The sequence below is a fragment of the Leucoraja erinacea genome, chromosome 13 (genome assembly GCF_028641065.1).
Source record: "Leucoraja erinacea ecotype New England chromosome 13, Leri_hhj_1, whole genome shotgun sequence".
Lineage (NCBI taxonomy): Eukaryota > Metazoa > Chordata > Chondrichthyes > Rajiformes > Rajidae > Leucoraja > Leucoraja erinaceus.
The window spans coordinates 23,603,489-23,621,180 of NC_073389.1; the positions used below are offsets into that span (position 1 = coordinate 23,603,489).

The 17,692-nt window shown below is 44.9% G+C and overlaps 1 protein-coding gene across 1 annotated transcript in view; it reads left to right on the plus strand.

Moving 5' to 3' along the window:
• The window catches only part of LOC129702683 (cytochrome b-245 heavy chain), a 34,745-nt gene extending 18,668 nt beyond the window's left edge, over positions 1–16,077 (plus strand). The window contains exons 10-13 of the mRNA XM_055644585.1: positions 11–173; positions 6,361–6,507; positions 12,182–12,306; positions 14,373–16,077. Of these exons, the coding sequence (XP_055500560.1) occupies positions 11–173; positions 6,361–6,507; positions 12,182–12,306; positions 14,373–14,499 (562 nt within the window). The 3' untranslated portion in view covers positions 14,500–16,077. The remainder of the gene's footprint in view (positions 1–10; positions 174–6,360; positions 6,508–12,181; positions 12,307–14,372) is intronic.
• The last annotated feature ends 1,615 nt before the right edge of the window (positions 16,078–17,692 follow it).

The following is a 17,692-nucleotide window of genomic DNA, read 5'->3' on the forward strand; positions in this document are numbered from 1 at the left end:
TTTGTTTCAGTATTGCAGTTGATGGGCCTTTTGGCACTGCCAGTGAAGATGTCTTTCTGTACGAAACTGCTGTCCTAGTTGGAGCGGGGATTGGAGTAACTCCCTTTGCATCCGTTCTCAAATCTGTCTGGTACAAATACACCCACTCTGACCCGAACCTGAAGCTGAAGAAGGTAATGCACAATGTGCACATTACATTTGAGAGATTTGCTTTATTTGCAAGAATTGGGTAGCATAATTTAAATGACGTTTATTTTGATTCAATTATTCATACCACAGTAAGAATTAGAGGAACAGCTGATGCAAAATAATTCAACAAGAAGTGTTAGTTCCCCCCTGGTCAATTGCTCTTAACTTAATTTAGTTTAGTTTATTGTTATGTGGCAATACAGTGAAAAGCTTTTTTGTTGCGTGCTATCCAGTCAGTGGAAAAACTATACATAATTACAATCAAGCTGTGCACAGTGTACAGATACAGGATAAAGGGCACATCATTTAGTGCAAGAAATAGTCCGATGAAGTCCAATTAAAGATAATTCAAAGGTCTCAAAAGAGGTAGATGGGAGATCAGGAGCGCTTTTTAGCATGTGAGAGGACAGTTCAGTTGCCTGATTACAGCTGGAAAGAAGCTGTCCCTGAATGAGGAAGTATGCATTTTCAAACTTCTGTACCTCTCAGTGAGAAGTGAGAAAAGGGAGTGCCCGGGGTGAGAGTGGTCCTTGATTATGCTGGTGGTCTTGCCGAGGCAGTGTGAAGTGTAGATGGAGTCAATGGAAGGGAGGTTGGTTTGGGTGATGGTCTGGGTGACGTCCACAACTCGCTGCAATATCTTGCGGTCTTGGATAGAGATGATTCCAAGATGCTCTTGCTCTACCCACCGTGGACTTAAGATCATCAGCAATTCTGAGACCATGAATCATTGTTTCATGGAGTGCAGATAGCACAGAAGAAGAATTATCATCATCTCCACATCAACTGAATGTCAGGGCGATAGACTGACCCAGCAGTGGAGTTGCTGTCTCACCGTGCCAAAGACCCTGGTTCAAACCTGGCTATGGGTGCTGTCTGTACGGAGTTTGGGCGTTCTCCCTGTGACTGCGTGGCTTTTCTCTGGGTGCTCCTGTTTCCTCCCATACTCCAAGGACATACAGGATTGTAGGTTAATTGGCTTTGGGTAAAATTGTGAAATTTGTCCCTAGTTGTAGGACAGTCTTAGTGCACAGGGGTGATCACTGATCGACGTGGACCCAGTGAGCCAAACAGCTTGTCTCTGCGCTTTATCTCTAACGTCTAAAATCTAGCCTAGAGAGGAAGTTTGGTTATCCAGACAGATTTGAATATCTCGATAGTTTTGTAGATTGCTGAATCTCGAGTGCGTAGCAAAGCACTTTTTATTTGAAGACTTCCCCTTTCTGCATCTCCTCCCAACCAGAAACTCAAACCAGTTCCTGCCCTCAATGGGAGCTGAGCCCCTATTTCCCATATTAAACAGGTCCACTATTGCAATCAGTTACATATTATGAGTTGGGCTATAGAATACTTTAAAACGTTGTCATTCCTGGTATTGGTATTAGTGGCTTATTGAAACCACAACCCCAGATTGATGCCTAGTCCAGAGGTGGTGGGGAAGGGTTGCCCAAATGTATTACAGGTGCACAACCTTTTATCCGAAAGCCTTGGGACCAGACACTTTTCGTAATTTGGAATTTTTCGGCTTTCGGAATGGAAGATTTTTAGCGTAGATTTTAATGGCTGGCTCAGTGGTAGAGTGCTCGGCTCATATCCGCAAGGTCGCGAGTTTGCGCCTCGATCCCGGCAGTTACTCGATCGCGAGTTTCAGTCTTCAATGTAGTTTTTTCTTGCAGAATAGGAGAGAATAGGGAGGGTTAGGCTGGGATCATTCTCTGCGAGATGATCTTAGTGCGGGAGACAAGTGTAGGAGAGGTATACTGACTGTATGGGCAAAACTTTGGAAGTGATTGCCCACCATTCTCAAAAGCCGCTGTGTCTCCCTGTCCCTGGGATAGCAGGGGGCGATCAAACAGCACAATACCCCCCTCCCCCTCCAACTCCAGAGGAATCCGCTCCCCGATGGGCCGCTACGGCAACAAGTGGCAGTTCGCCCACAGCCCGAGCTGCGCCACCCCAAGAACAAGACGTACCTTGCACACCATCAGCTTCTGCCCCTACGGGGAGCGTGTTCCTCTGGAGTTGGAGCGGGGCTGGGCTGGAGTTGCTGATCTGGGATCTCCGTGCTTGCAGTGGGCCTGGGGGTCGGTGTCCCGATGAGGGGGCGCAGCTCGGGCTGTGGGCGAACTGCCACTTGTCGCCGTAGCGGCCCATCGGGGAGCGGCTTCTGGTGGTCCTGACGTCTCCGGCCACCCCCCTGTACAGGAGCTGAGACTGGGAACTGTACCGCCCTTGCAGGTGAGCAGGAGAGTGGGGTTGTTTGCAGTTGCAGAGGGAGGGGGCAAGGGCGGTCCAGTTCCCAGTCTCAGTTCCTGTCCAGGGGGGTGGCCGGAGACGTCAGGACCAACAGGAACCCACTCCCCGATGGGCCTCTACAGCGACAAGTGGCAGTTCGCCCACAGCCCGAGCTGCGCCCCCTCATCCGCAATCCGGGTTCCTCTGGAGTTGGAGCGGGGCTGGGCTAGAGTTGCTGCTGGCTGTGCGTCTCTGGGATCTCCGTGCTTGCAGTCGGTGTCCCATTGGTCCTGACGTCTCCGGCCACCCCCCTGGACAGGAGCTGAGACTGGGAACTGTACCCCCTTGCCCTCCCCTGCCCCAAACAACCCCCTCTCTCAGCTCCTGTACAGGGGGGGTGCCGGAACGTCACAACCCGAGCTGCTCCCCCTCATCCGCAACCAAGGGCAAGACGTACCTTGCACACCATCAGTTCTGTCCTCCTGAGTACAGGGGGGCTGGCCGGATCTCCGTCACAGCCCGAGGGGCGCCCCCCGTCATCCGCAACCCCGGTGAACACTGGCATCGCCGACGTACCTTGCACACCCCTCACCGGTCAATGGGCGGGGAGCTGGAGAGGGGAGTGAAGGGGTCACACTGGCCGTTGGCAGAGGGGTGTAGGGGCTGGGGAGCGACAATGCTGCTGCCTGGCTGTTAAAAAGTTGTGTATCGTCTGGGGATTTTTAACTCCGTGCTTGCAGCAGTGGTCAATTATTAACCCTCGCGCAATTCCCCTCACCTTGGAATGGGGTCTCCCCTTTCTGGCACTGACCTGCTGGCACCTCTCGCCGACGTGAAGACAGTACAAAGCCCTTTCGCCAAGGACCAAAAAAATGGCCGCTATTCGGAGCTTTTCGTTATTTGGAATTTCGGATAAAAGGTTGTGCACCTGTATAATCATACATCACATGTACAGGCCCAACTCATCCATGCTAACCAAGATATAATAATAATAATAGTGAGTTTATTTGTATAGCACTTTTCATGCAATTGAATGCAACCCAAAGTGCTTTCCACAAAAACGCATGTCTAAACAAAAATACAATTTAAAACAGCCTACCGTGGGAACTTTTTACATAGAAATTAGGTGCAGGAGGGCAGGCAGCGAGCATGCATTGCCATTCAATATGATCATGGCCCTCCCGCTCAGTATACCTGCCTCACCTTCTCTTTTATGAATGGGGATTCTAGTTCCCCTTTAAATATAGCGATGAACTGGCCTCAACGGAGAGAGTTCCGCTGATCACCACTCTCTGTGTGCCGCCCATCGGGTTTTAAACGTCTTCAAGGACCTTAAGCTGTCAAGGACTGATAACAAATAATCCGCTGCATTCCTGTCCAACCTTTTTTTGTAAGTTTCTATAAGATCCCCTCTCAATCTCCTAACATAGACAGTTAATAGCACAGATTTGTATAAAAATATAAAATATAAAATTGAGAGTGTAAAAGGACAAAGGAAGTAAAGTCAGTTAAAAGGTTGATTAAAAAGATAAGTCTTTAGCTGCTGTTTAAAAATGTCAACTTAGTGTGTGTCTCTCATAGCCCTGGGTAGGGTATTCCACAGCTTGGGGGCATAATTGAAAAAGGCTGCTGCACCAATTTTCTTATTGCTGCGGCATTGAGAGGCTAACAGGCCGGCTTCAGAAAACCTGAGCGCTCGAGTAGTGACATAGGGAAGGAAGGACTCTGTAAAATATGCTGCTCCTAAGCCATTTAGGGCGTTATAGACATATGGCTTAGGATATCCCATCTAAGCTAGTCCAATGTGTCCGCATTTAAAACATCTAAGGATTCAAACTTCAAGACATTAAATTTACATCCTCACAGATTCAGTTCTAAAGATCAGTTTAAAATACAGCCTATCAATTGAGAGTGTTAAAAGGACAAAGGAAGTAAAGTCCAAGTTAAAATTAGATTGATTAAAAAAATAAGTCTTTAGCTGCTGTTTAAAAATGTAAACTGACAATTGTGTCTCTCATAGCCCTGGGTAGGGTATTCCAGCCAGATTTGGGGGCGTAATTGAAAAAGGCTGCAGTCTTATATTTTCACCTATAATTGTGTAACTGAAATGCGGCATTCATCTTCCAAACATGGAATCCCTTGGCTATCAGAAAACCTGAGCGCTTCACACGTGGATATTGAAGGCATATTAGGAAGAAATGGACCTCCAGGTAATGCATATTCTTTTTTCTCCTAAGCCATTTAGGGCGAATAGAATAGAATAGAATATGGCTTAGGATTGTATCCCATCTAAACGAAAGTCCAAAATGTCCGCCATTCAGTGCACCCTTCAAACCCATTCTAAAACTAACCTATACATACAAGGTAAAATATTAAATGAAAACAACTAAATAAATTTACGAAAATAGCACGCATAAACACCCAACCCTCCATCCTTCTCCAATCACAGTTCCACAGTTTTAGTATGTCTCGCCCCTACATTCTATCTACTGAGTGCTTTACTAGCTTTATAAAAACAAATTTTTAATTAGATTCGTGATTGTCTCATGTAGATCTGTACCGTCTGCCTGACGGCAAAGTGGAACAGTACTAAACCTACAATTGACCCTTTACAGGGGGCTATTTTAGCGGTTTCAAAGGGTTTTAGAGCCAGATTTGAAAAAAAAACAGTCTATTATATTTTCTTCCAACTATAATTGTGTAACTGAAATTAAACCATTCATCTTCCAAACATGCTGAATCCCTTGTTTGCTATCCCTGTGTCCTGTGGCTCTATCACCCTCACACGTGGATTATTTGGAAGGCATATTAGCAGCGCAGAAATGTTCACGCCAGGAATGCCCTTTCTCAATTTTCCCTCAGCGGGAAATCATTCTACACAGTCCCCTCTGATAGTCAATGGTACCATGTCCGTTTTATTCTTCCTGAAGTCTATTATTACTTCCTTTGTCTTTAAGGTGTTGAGGAGCAGGTTATTTTCTTCACACCACACTGTCTGCAGTAAATGAATGTACCATTAAAATAAGTAATAACAGGATGTTTTTACTTCAGTTAATCTCAATATAGCAATGGGAGGTGGCGAGTAGGGAGGAGGGATATTATGTTAATAAGAAAATCAGCTATATTCTGGGGGAAGTAAAAGTGATGCTAATCACTACAATTACCTGCTGGAAGAGAAGAGCAGATTTAAGTGTAAGTTTAAGTTTAAGGATACAGCATGGAAACAGGCCTTTTGACCCCTCACACCAACCATTGACCAGCCATTCACGCTAGTTTTTTTGGTTATCCCACTTTCGCATTTACTCCGAGTGGCAATTTACAGCAGCCGATTCATCTACAAACTTGCATGTTTTTGTGAGGAAACCAGAGTGCCTGGAAACCCACAAGGTCACAGGGAAAACATGCAAACTCTACACAGCAGCACTCAGAGGTCAGTATCGAACCTGGGTCTCCTGTGCCGTGAGGGGGGAGCTCTACCCGCTGCAACACTGAGCCGCCCTGATCTATGGACTTTCTGTTGTGTATCAATCTGCACCTTTGATCTCCAATAAATGACGATGAATGAGGTAAACATATAAAGTTGTTGGGTGAAAACAAATTCTAATGGGGTTCGGGAAAAGAGAGCTGGTAAAAAGTATATAGACAATTTAGGATAATAATGCCACAGAAGACAAATTGCATAGCAGATACCGAGGTTGTGTTATTTATGTTTATATGCACACATACAAGCATACATGCATATATATATATATGTGTGTGTCTATATATATATATATATATATATATATATATATATGCAGACAGAAACATATACACGTGTTTGCATATCTGTTATGCTGCTGCAAATAATAGTAAGAATTTCCGTGCTCCAAATTGGACATATGGCAATAAAGCACTCTTGACTTGAGTAAGGTTGATACTATTAATTTTTCTTAGATCTATTTCTACTGGCTCTGCCGAGAAACAAGTGCTTTTGAGTGGTTTGCTGACCTCCTTCAATCCCTCGAGTCTCAAATGCTTGAAAGAGGCAATTCCAACTTCTTGAGCTACAACATTTATCTCACTGGATGGGATGAGAACCAGGTGATCATTTATTACTTTTACTAAACTCAAACTGCAGTCATTATCCTAGAAATCTTGATGAAAAAAACTCAGATCTGGAATTTAGTTGAGCTCTTCCTTGGTTTATATAACAGCCAATCTGCAGAGAATAAAGCTTGCAAGAGTGACCTCAAGAAGAATCACTGATAGACACAAAGTGCTGGAGTAACTCAGCGGGTCACGTAGCATCCCTGGAGAATGTGGATGGGTAACGTTTTGTGTTGGAACCCTTCTTCAGACTGATTGTAGGCAGGGTGGGAGTTGGGGGGGGGGGGGGGGGGGAGGGGGTGGGAAAGAAAGCTGGGGCAGGGCAGAGCATAGCTGGTAATAGGTGAACACAGGCGAGGGGGTTATTTGTTGGCCAGCTTTTTCTTTGAGGGCCAGAGTTGGGGAAATAGGTATGAGCCTGAGAGGATAAAGAGTTGCAAATTGTTAAACTCAGAGATAGTAACGTTGTGAATTGTGTATCGTTTGTAAATGGTACGTGTGGAGAGGAAAACCGCTGCTAGGTCAGCCAGTTTTCAGGAGGGGGTGGGGGGTAGCGAGGAAAGAAAGGAGGTTGGGGTGGGTGAGGCTCAGTTAATTGCCTGGTGCCAGCCACAAAACAGGAACTGACCAAGAAATTGATGCCTAGTTCCAGTTAAATGGACGAATATCAGTTAGATCAGGATACACTTGCAAACCCTGAGTCTAAGCAAAGTACAGCTAGGGCTCAAATTGTGATCCCCATTCTGAAGTAATCTGACAATATATACAAATTAACAACGATTTTTCCTCTACTGTAATACAAAGCCATTGCATCATTCATCATATTAAATTTTAAGTTTCAGTTATTTAGATTTTCTTACTGTTGGACGCAATTTATGCTGCAGAGTTCTCTCTATGTTAATATTGCATACAGAATTGCATTTTTTTAAATGCCCTTGGCTGTTGTCCAAACAAATGCAAAAACATTGACCCAGGCCAGTCATGCAGATCTGATTTGAGCTGTGTTCTGATCTTCAAGTCATTAGCAACTTCAAACTTCCCCAAATGTTGCAGAATTGAAAGTTTCCAGTCATTCAACCAGCTGCCATAATCTGGTAAATGTTAAACCGCACATTAAAAAAAGTCACATCTTGAAGAAGCTTTTGTCATGGGGGAAATGCTTTGGTTGCATCACAGTTACAAGACACATTGCAATGACCCATGGATTGATTTTGGTAGGAAATTGGAAAGGTCCATGAGGGAAATGAACTTACAGAGTTATGGGGGCAGAATGGGAAAAGAAAATCACCCATCCATGTTCTCCAAAGATGCTGCTTGGCCCACTGAATTACTCCAGCAATTTGTGTTTTTTTTTGCATTAACTAGCATCTGCAGTTCCTTGTATCTGCCAGACGTTTCTCCAATCACACAGTCATAAATACTCTCAGCATTTTCAATATCCCTTTTAGTTTTACCCATTCAACCTTTCTGCTCCACTGTAAATAATCCCACTCTATCTCCTTTCATAACTGAAGAAACAGCCTAACCTCTCCAATACTTCAACATCCTTCTTAAAATATGTGGTTCAGAATGGAATACAATATTATATCTGAAGCCCAGCTAAAGATTTTAAAATGTTGTATTCAAAGTACCCTCTTACACTGCCAACATCCCATATTTCTACGTATGTGCATTGTCAGCTTGTCTCACCACATTTGACAGATTTATGAATGTCTACCTCCAAGTATCTGTATTCTTATATCCATTCAAAACAGAGCCATGCTAACTCTCCATTTTATTCCTTCCAAAGTAAGTCACTTCAGATTTACTTGCAATAAGTTTCATCATTCACATATTGACTATTTCTCCAGCAGTTAGAGAGTTAGACAGAACTCTTAGGGCTAGCGGAATCAAGGGATATGAGGAGAAGGCAGGAACGGGGTACTGGGATATGAGGAGAAGGCAGGAACGGGGTACTGATTGGGGTTAATCAGCCATGATCACATTGAATGGCGGCGCTGGTTTGAAGGGCCAAATGGCTGACTCTTGCACCTATTTTCTATGTATCTATGATTCTCCTCATCATTTGTCACTTTGCTAAGTTTTAGATCTTGTACACTTCTATATTATGTTTCCTGAACCTGTCCAATTATTTACATAGAACATAGGACAGTGCAGCTCAGGAACAGTCCCTTCCTCCCATGATGTCTGCGTCAAACATAATACGCATTTCATCCGCTTGCCTGTCCATGATCCATATCCTGACATTCCATGCATATTCATTTGTTTATCTAAAAGCCTCTTGAATGCCACTATCATATCTGCCTCCACCACCACCCCTGCTATCATGTTCCAGGCACCCACCACTACGGGTAAAAAAACTTAACCATCACATTTCCGTTAAACGTTCCCACTTGTACCTTAAAGGTCTGCCCTCCAGCATTTAACATTTCCAGCCTCCACATCCTTCCTGTAATGGGGCATCCAGAATGCACACAATACTCCAAATCTATCCTCGCCTAAGTTTAATCACGCTGGAATGTGGATTCATGACTCTTACAATCAATGCCCCAAGCAATTAAGGCAAATCCTTGTACACAAAAGGACACAAAGTGCTTGAGTATCTCAGCAAGCCAGAGAGCATCTCAAGAGCACATGGATAGAAACATAGACATAGAAACATAGAAAAATAGGGGTAGGCCATTCGACCCTTCCAGCCACCACCGTCATTCAATATGATTATGGCTGATCATCTAGAAACAGTACCCCGTTCCTGCTATTTCCCCATTTCTCTTGATTCCTTTAGAACATTTTTTTCCTCGTCTCAGTCCTAAATGGCCTACCCTTAATTCTTAAACTGTGACCCCTGGTTCTGGACTCCCCCAACATCGGGAACATTTTTCCTGCATCTAGCCAGTTCAACCCTTTAAGAATTGTATACATTATTATAAGATCCTCTCTCATCTTTCTAAATTCCAGTGGAATACAAGCCCAGTCAATCCATTCTTTCATCATATGTCAGTCCCGCCATCCTGGGAATTAACCTGGTGAACCTACGCTGCACTCCCCCAATGGCAAGAATGTCTTTCCTCAAATTAGTAGACCAAAATTGCACAAAATACTCCCGGTGCGGACTCAAAGTCAAAGTCAATTTAATTTGTCACATGCACCCAAATGTGCGGTGAAATGAATTTGCCAGCAGCGATACACTTAAAAAGAACACACAATACACAATAAGATTTACCACAAACATCCACCACAGCATTCTTCACTGTGGTGGAAGGCAACAAAGTTCAGCCAGTCCTCCTCCTTTGTTCACCCGTGGTCGGGACATAAAGCCTCCGTAGTCGCCGCTACGAACGCCCCGATGTACAGGCCCTCTCGTTGGGTTGATCTAAACTCCGACGTCGGGACTGTCAAACACACTCCGCAGCTTGGAGTCCCGAATTGGCACTTTCCTACAGAAAACCGCGGATTCAGGATGTTATAGGCCACAGGTCAGTGGTCGGAGCTCTGCTCCAGCAATCCCCGGCAAGGGATCCCAGACTCCGGACGGTAAGTCCACGCTCCTCCTGCTGCTAGAAGTTCCGCAGACCACAGCCCCATGATGCCAAAGTCACCAGGCCAGCGATCGGAGCACTCCTATCTGGCGACCCCCGGCAAGGGTTCGCCTGCTCCACGATGGAAAAGTCCACGCTGCGCCTGCTGCTGATGCTCCAGGCCTGACTCCGGGAAAAGCTGCTCCAATCCAAGCTGTTAGGCCGCGAGAGAGGCAACATGGAAAAAGTCGCCTCTCTGTCGAGGAAGCGACCCAAAGCGGTTCCCCCCTCCCCCCCCCCCCCCCCCCCCCCCCCCCCCACCCCCCCCCCACCCCACCACCAAGAGACACCTAAACTAACATTAGACACGCTAAAAAAATCCCAAAAAAAAGTTGAAATAATGAACATGCTGCTAGCAGGGCAACCAACTCGCAGTGCCCCCACTGACCAAGGCCCTGTACAACTGCAGTAGGACCTCCTTGCTCCTGAACTCAAATCCTCTCGCAATGAAGGCCAACATGCCATTAGCTTTCTTCACTGCCTGCTGTACCTGCATGCTTACTTTCAGTGACTGGTGTATAAGGACACCCAGGTCTCGTTGTACCACCCTTTTTCCTAATCTGCCACCATTCAGATAACAGTCTGCCTTCCTGTTCTTACCACCAAAGTGGATAACCTCACATTTATCCACATTATACTGCATCTGCCATGCATTTCCCCACTTATCCAACCTATCCAAGTCACCCTGCAGCCTCATAACATCCTCCTCGCAGCTCACACTGCCACCCAGCTTTGTATCATCCGAAAACTTGGAGATGTCACACTTAATTTCCTCGTCTAAATCGTTAACATATATTGTAAATAACTGGAGTCCCAGCACCAAGCCTTGTGGCACCCCATTCTGAAAAGGACCTGTTAATTCCTACTCTTTGTTTCCTGTCTGCCAACCAGTTCTCTATCCATGTCAATACCCTACCATGTGCTCTCATTTTGCACATTCATCTCGTGTGTGTGACCTTGTCAAAGGTTTTTTGAATGTCCAGGTATACCACATCCACAGGCTCTCCCTTCTCCATTCTACTTGTTACATTCTCAAAAAATTCCAGAAGTTTAATCAAGCATGATTTCCCCTTTATAAATTCATGCTGACTTTGACTGATCCTGTCACTGCTTTCCAAATGCGCTGCTATTACAACTTTAATAATCAACTCAAGCATCTGCCCACTACCGATGAAAGGCCACATGGTCTATAATTCCCCGTTTTCTCTCTCCCTCCTTTCTTAAAAAGTGTAGTTAGATTGGCTACTCTCCGGTCCACAGGAGCTGATTCAAAGTCGAGATTAACTATCCTTGATTTCCTTCGTTAGCCACAGTTGAACCGCCTTCCCCGTTTTATTTTTTCGCCAGACAGGGATGAACAATTTTTGGAGTTTATCCATGCGGTCTTTAAATCTTTGCCATAAAAGGTATCAAAGTTATCAAAGGTATCAAAGGTATTTTATTGGTCACATTCTCATACACCTAGGTGTAGTGAAGCGAAATGCTTCTTGCCATTTTGCAGCACATAAAGAAGGAATACAGACATAACATTAATAAGAGTTGTCAACCCTTTAAGTATAATTTGCCAGTCTATCCTAGCCAATTCCCATGTCATGCCTTCAAAGTTTCCTTTCTTTAAGTTCAGGAACCTAGTCTCTGAATTAACCGTGTCACTCTTCATCCCAAAGCAGAATTCCACCATATTATGGTCACTGTTGCCCAAGGGGCTTTGCACAACAAGATCGCTAACTAATCCTTCCTCATTACACAATACCCAGTCTAGGATGAACTGTCCTCACAGGGAGAATGTACAAACTCTGCACAGACAGCACCTGTAGTCAGGTTTGAACACAGGTCTCTGGCAGTCTCTACTGCTACGCCACTGTGCCGGCCAATTTATATCGGCATACTCTTTACTATTTTGGCCAATTAACATAGAATTTGACCTTTAACCTGCCTTGTTGAATTGTATCACTGATAGGATGATCAATCCTCATATCTCTATTTACTTTCTCATGTGCGTTACTGCATTAATGTATATATTGGTGGATAATCATGTTGTTGTTTGATTGAGTGAGACTTGCTAATTACGATGCCAAATCTTACTTTAGGCAACTCACTTTGCCATGCACCATGAAGCCCAGACTGATGTCATCACCGGACTCAAGCAAAAGACCTTGTATGGGAGACCAAACTGGGATGTTGAATTCGGAAACATTGCAAGCAACCACCCAAGGTAGGAGTAGTGGGAAACGCAGCCGAGTCTGAGGTGCTGACCCACTTTATTTTTGACATGTTTTTGAGTTCATTTGGGAGAGCGCTGCCTCACAGTACCAGAAACCCCGGTTTGATCCTGACCTTGAGTGCTAACCATGTGGAGTTTGCACGTTCTCCCTGTGACCGCATGGGTTTCCTCCCACATCCCGAAGACTTGCTGGATGGTCGGTTAATTGGCCCTCTGTAAATTTCCCCCATAGTGTGTTGGGAGTGAATGTGAAAGTGGGATAACATCAAACTAGTGTGAGCTAGTGTGGAATGGACTCAATGGGCTGTAGTGCCTTTTTCCTTACTGTAGCTCCACACTAAATGGATTGATGACACAATCCTTTTTACTGCTGCTTAGGTTTCTATTCTTTATTGATACAAGATGTTGATGCTTGCTTAAATGAAAGCAGTTTGGTTCTCCACTTCACTGGGCTGGACATCGATATGCGAGCTGCTCACTGCTCACTGCTCTAGGGCCAGCTGCAGGCAGCAGAGAGAGAGAATGGCAGGACTTTCATTTGATCCTTTCATTTCGTTGAAATAAAGAATGCTCCAAAGATCCAACAGAAGGATGGTGTAATTGGGGCACGCGCAAGACCAACCTGACGCCTTTCATTTGAAGGAAATATATTGAGTCAAATAGTAAGTATAATTTGTTGAATGAGACAAATTAGAGCGGCACAGTGGCGCAGCGATAGAGTTGCTACCTTACAGTGCCAGAGATCCAGGTTCGATCCTGACCACGTTCTCCCCGTGACCGCGTGGGCTTTCTCCGTGAGCTCCGGTTTCCTCCTACATTTCAAAGACGTACAGGTTTGTAGGTTAGTTGGCTTCGGTAAAGAAAATTGTAAACTGTCACTCATGTTTAGGAAAGTACTTGAGTTGTGGGAAATCGCTGTTCGGCATGGGCTCAGTGGGCCATAGGGCCTGTTTCCATGCTGTAATCAAAACTAAATTAAACATAGGAGGGTGCTGGTAAATAGGAGGGCTGCTCGGTCCTTTGATTGAAAGCAGTGGGTTCTCAGACAGCGGTGTAAAACGATCAGAAGCCACTCTTGTCAAGGAGTTAATGTGTGTGCTAATGGCTTTAGCCCTATTCAGGTCTTATTCTCTCGCACCTACACTCTCCTCAACACTGAGCTCTGGAGATTCAACGCCTCAATCTTTCAGACAGCTGCATTTTCCTGTTTCTAATTCCACCACCTCTGGACACAACTTTTGTTTATTGTGCTATTATCAGCCTAGTTTTGCCACACGTCATTATTTATATTGCCCCTCAACATTTAATCAGTCTGAAGATGGGCCCTGACCTAAAACGTCACCTAACAAAACGTCACCCACAGACTCTGAGTTCTTCCAGCACTTTGTAATTTGTTCAAGATTCCAGCGTCTGCAGTTCCCCGAGTTGCCCTTTAAACTCTCCTTCCATCCACTCCATCACCAGCCTTTCATACCATTCCTAACCCTGTTCCCTTCCTCCCTTCCCCACATTACTTTATACTTATTACATGTTTAAGGACACTTTTTTTCCCCCTGCCCCCAAGACTGACAAAAGGTAATTAAGCTGAAATGTTAAAACTGCTTCTCTCTCACATGCTTTCTGACATCCTTAATTTAGATATATGTTCTGCACTTTCAGGGCTGTAAAAGAACAGGAATGCATTAATACTTGATCTTGTTTTGAGAATTGAATTTCTGTCTTAATTGAATTTAATGCGGAAGTAACAGTCCAATTGGAATAAAATGTGAAGGTTTTTTTTTAAAAAAGGAGACAACATGCTAAAATAAGTCAGCAGGTCAGGCAGCATCTCAGGCGAGCATGGATAGGCAAAGTTTCGGGTCAGATCCCCTCTTCAATGTCCAGAGTGAAGAAGGGTCCCGACCCAAACCGTCCCTTTACCTCCTGCTCCAGAGATGCTGCCTGATCTGCTGAGTTACTCCATCTCTTTATGTCTTTTTGTAAACCAGCGTCTGCAGTTCCTTGTGCCTCCATATTTATTAAGAAAGAAGTCACTGATTTTTATTTTTATTTTACAGCACCAACGTGGGAGTCTTCCTCTGTGGGCCAGCATCTCTAGCTAAAATCCTAAATAGGATGAGCAGTGCCCATTCATCTGGTGATCCCAGAGGAGTTCACTTTATCTTTAATAAGGAAAACTTTTAGTTCTGGCACCAATATTTTTCTACTGAGTCCAGAGCAGGTTTCAACTTTTAACAATTGGCCTCACCAAATGGCAAGACCCAACAGTTATATTAACACATTGTTCTTAAGATAGCTCGTCTTTTGTTTGTTTTAGGCTTGGGTTTACTGTATATCCCAAACTAAAGGCTTTTGCATCATAGTTCCAGAATCCTCATTATCTCTATGTAATATACTTGAAAATAATCACAACTTGAGATGCTTGCCTGCACATTACTGTGCACCTAAACCTAGACTCATTGTCCAGTGAAATAATGTATCAAGGTATGGAATTCAATCTGTTTACGGTTTGCGCGTTTGAAGTGCGCTACATGTTTATTTGGGCTGTCATTGTCTGTAGAAATTTATGGATCTCTAGATAAATTCAAGGGGTGGCACGGAGGCACAGCGGTAGAGTTGCTGCCTTACAGCGCTGGAGACCCGGGTTCAATCCCGATTACGGGTGCTGTCTGTACGGAGTTTGTATGTTCTCACTCTGACCATGTGGGTTTTCTCCGAGATCTTCGGTTTCCTCCCACACTCCAAAGACATACAAGTTTTAATTGGCTTGGAATAAGTGTAAATTGTCCCTACTAGGTGTAGGTTTGTGTTAATGGTAGGGGGGTCACTGGTCGGTTCGGATCCGGTGGGCCGAAGGGCCTGTTTCCGTGCTGCATCGCTAAACTAAACTAAATCCAAATATGAATCCCAATTTAAGTATAAATGCAAATTGCTCCATATGGGATAAAATACAGATCAAACATTATTTTCTAATGCACCAGTTGCACATTATTCATGTCCGATCAGTCAAGAGGACAGAATGGAAATTACATAAAAATTCATCATATCATGTATAACAATCCAATTTCCAAGATGGCATCAATATTTTCAAATAACACTGCCTAGACCCCATGCACTACAAATTTCTGTGATTACCCCTTGCATTTGGAAATATTGCACAAAGTCTTCAGAGTATTGATTAATTTTAAAGACAGACACAAAGAGTTGGAGTTACTCAGTGGGTCGGGCAGCATCTCTGGAGAAAAGGATGGGATTAAAGAAGGGTCCTGGCCCGAAACGTCTAGTCTGAAAAAAGGGTCCCGTCCTGAAACGTAGATGCCAGCAGCACTGTTCATCTGATATTTGATTGTATAAATCTGCCCTCTCATTTCTAAGGCCATATCTAAGAAGGGAGTCATCTAAGGTGATGGAGCTCTACATAAAGTCATTTTGTATCATATCAGACAAAATCAGGAATCAAGATCTTTGAAGACATATTTAAACCCCACAGGTCAATAGAAAAGTATCCACAGTTTGGGACATTTGGACAAATTGCTGCATTTGTATTAATAAGCCACAAGGTTTCGGCTAACATGCTGTAAATCACAACTTGATTGAACTAATTGTATTATTATCCACATACTGTGTAAATATTGTTTAATCCCTTCGGAAACAAGATTTCAGTTTTTAGAAATATGCAACAATTTTCTTTAACAGAACAAATGTTTTCACTATCTGCTCTTAATGATTAGAGATTGCATGTTGAAATAAAGTTCTTCCACAATACAAGAGAAGACAATCTTTAATACTGACTAGACCAAGTCTGCTCCCCAACGCAATATTGCACCACTCACGCATATCCCCCACCTGCGCAAGTACATCTCATCCCCCAGCACTCCCTCCTCCTCCTCTTCACCCTCCCTCTTCCATCCCTAGAGAGGGGGGGAGGGGGAGTAGAGAGGGAGGGGTGGTGGAGAGGGAAGGGGGGTAGAGAGGGGGGGTAGAGAGAGAGAGAGAGAGGGAGGAGGGTAGAGGGAGAGAGAAGGGTGTAGAGTGGGGGGGAGGGAGGGGAATAGAGGGAAGGGGGATAGAGGGAAGGGGGTAGAGAAGGTGGGAGTGAGGTATTTAGGGAAGGGGCATCCTCCACCCCTTCCCATCTCCTTCCTCCACACTCCCCCCCCCCCCCCCCCGCCCCACATCTCTACCACCCCACTCCCCATCCCATCTCCCACCACTTTCCCCTCATCCTCCTCCCCTCACTCGCATTCCCTGCCCCAGGACCTACCCAGGTCGTAGAGAAGCACCTGGGCCTGGAACTCGGCCTGGTTCTTGTACTCGGCCCGGCCTAGCTGTAGACTGGCCGTCAGCTCAGCCGCTGCCTGTGCTCCAGTGCAGGCCCCGACTTCATCTCCGGGCTCATCCCTGACTCCAGACCCAGGCTCGTCCTTGGTTCCAGCGGCGGTTTCTTTCTCAGCCCCAGTCACGGCCCCATCCCAAGCCCCGGGCTCGGCCCTCACTCCAGCTCCAGCACCACCATCCCCACCAGGTGTCGGGCGCTGGCAGCCACCACCACTCCTTGTTCACCGCGAGCGCTGGAGTGCCCCTCCCTCCCACCAACCCGGAGTGTCCCGTCCTGCCTTGCTAGTGCATTGTGTCGTCACTTGGGCTTTTTTCAGAAATGGGTGAGTTTTTGGACTTTTTTTAAAATTTGAAACGATTAATAAATTCGGAAATATTGGTGGAAATACGACGGGAAGATGTTTATCGCCTCGGTGGGAAAAATGTGAGTAGGATGTGTGAAAATGGGAAGGCAGTGGCCTAGTGTTTGGAAGAAAATAGGAATTAGCCAGACAGACACACAGACACACATAGCAGGTAATCCTCGGTCATCTCTTCCAGATAAAAATAATCTGGGTGAACTGTGCCATCAAAACACAAAGTGCTGGAATAAGCCAACAGATCTGGCTGCATCTGCTGATGGAATGAACAGGCATAGTTTGGGGTTGTGACCCTTCTTCAGACTGAAGAATGACCCATGCCCGAAACATTGCCTGTTCATTCACTATGTAAATACTACCTGACCTATTCAATTCCTCCAGCACTTTGGCTTTGATCATGATTCTGGCAACTGCAGTTCCTTGCGTATCCATGAGCTAGGCTGGCCCTTTCTATGTGAGGTTTGCGGAGTGCTCTTGTGTGCAGTCCTGCCTAACTCCCTTCCCTTGCATCTTGAACATGGTTTAGGTTTACTGTTGTCACATGTACTGACATGTACAGTACAGTGAATTGCTTTGTTTTTGCATGTTATCCAATCAAATTAGATAATACCATACACATTGTACACTCTTTCCCTCTCCGGCTGGAACTCATATAATCATAGAAAAATAGGTGCAGGAAT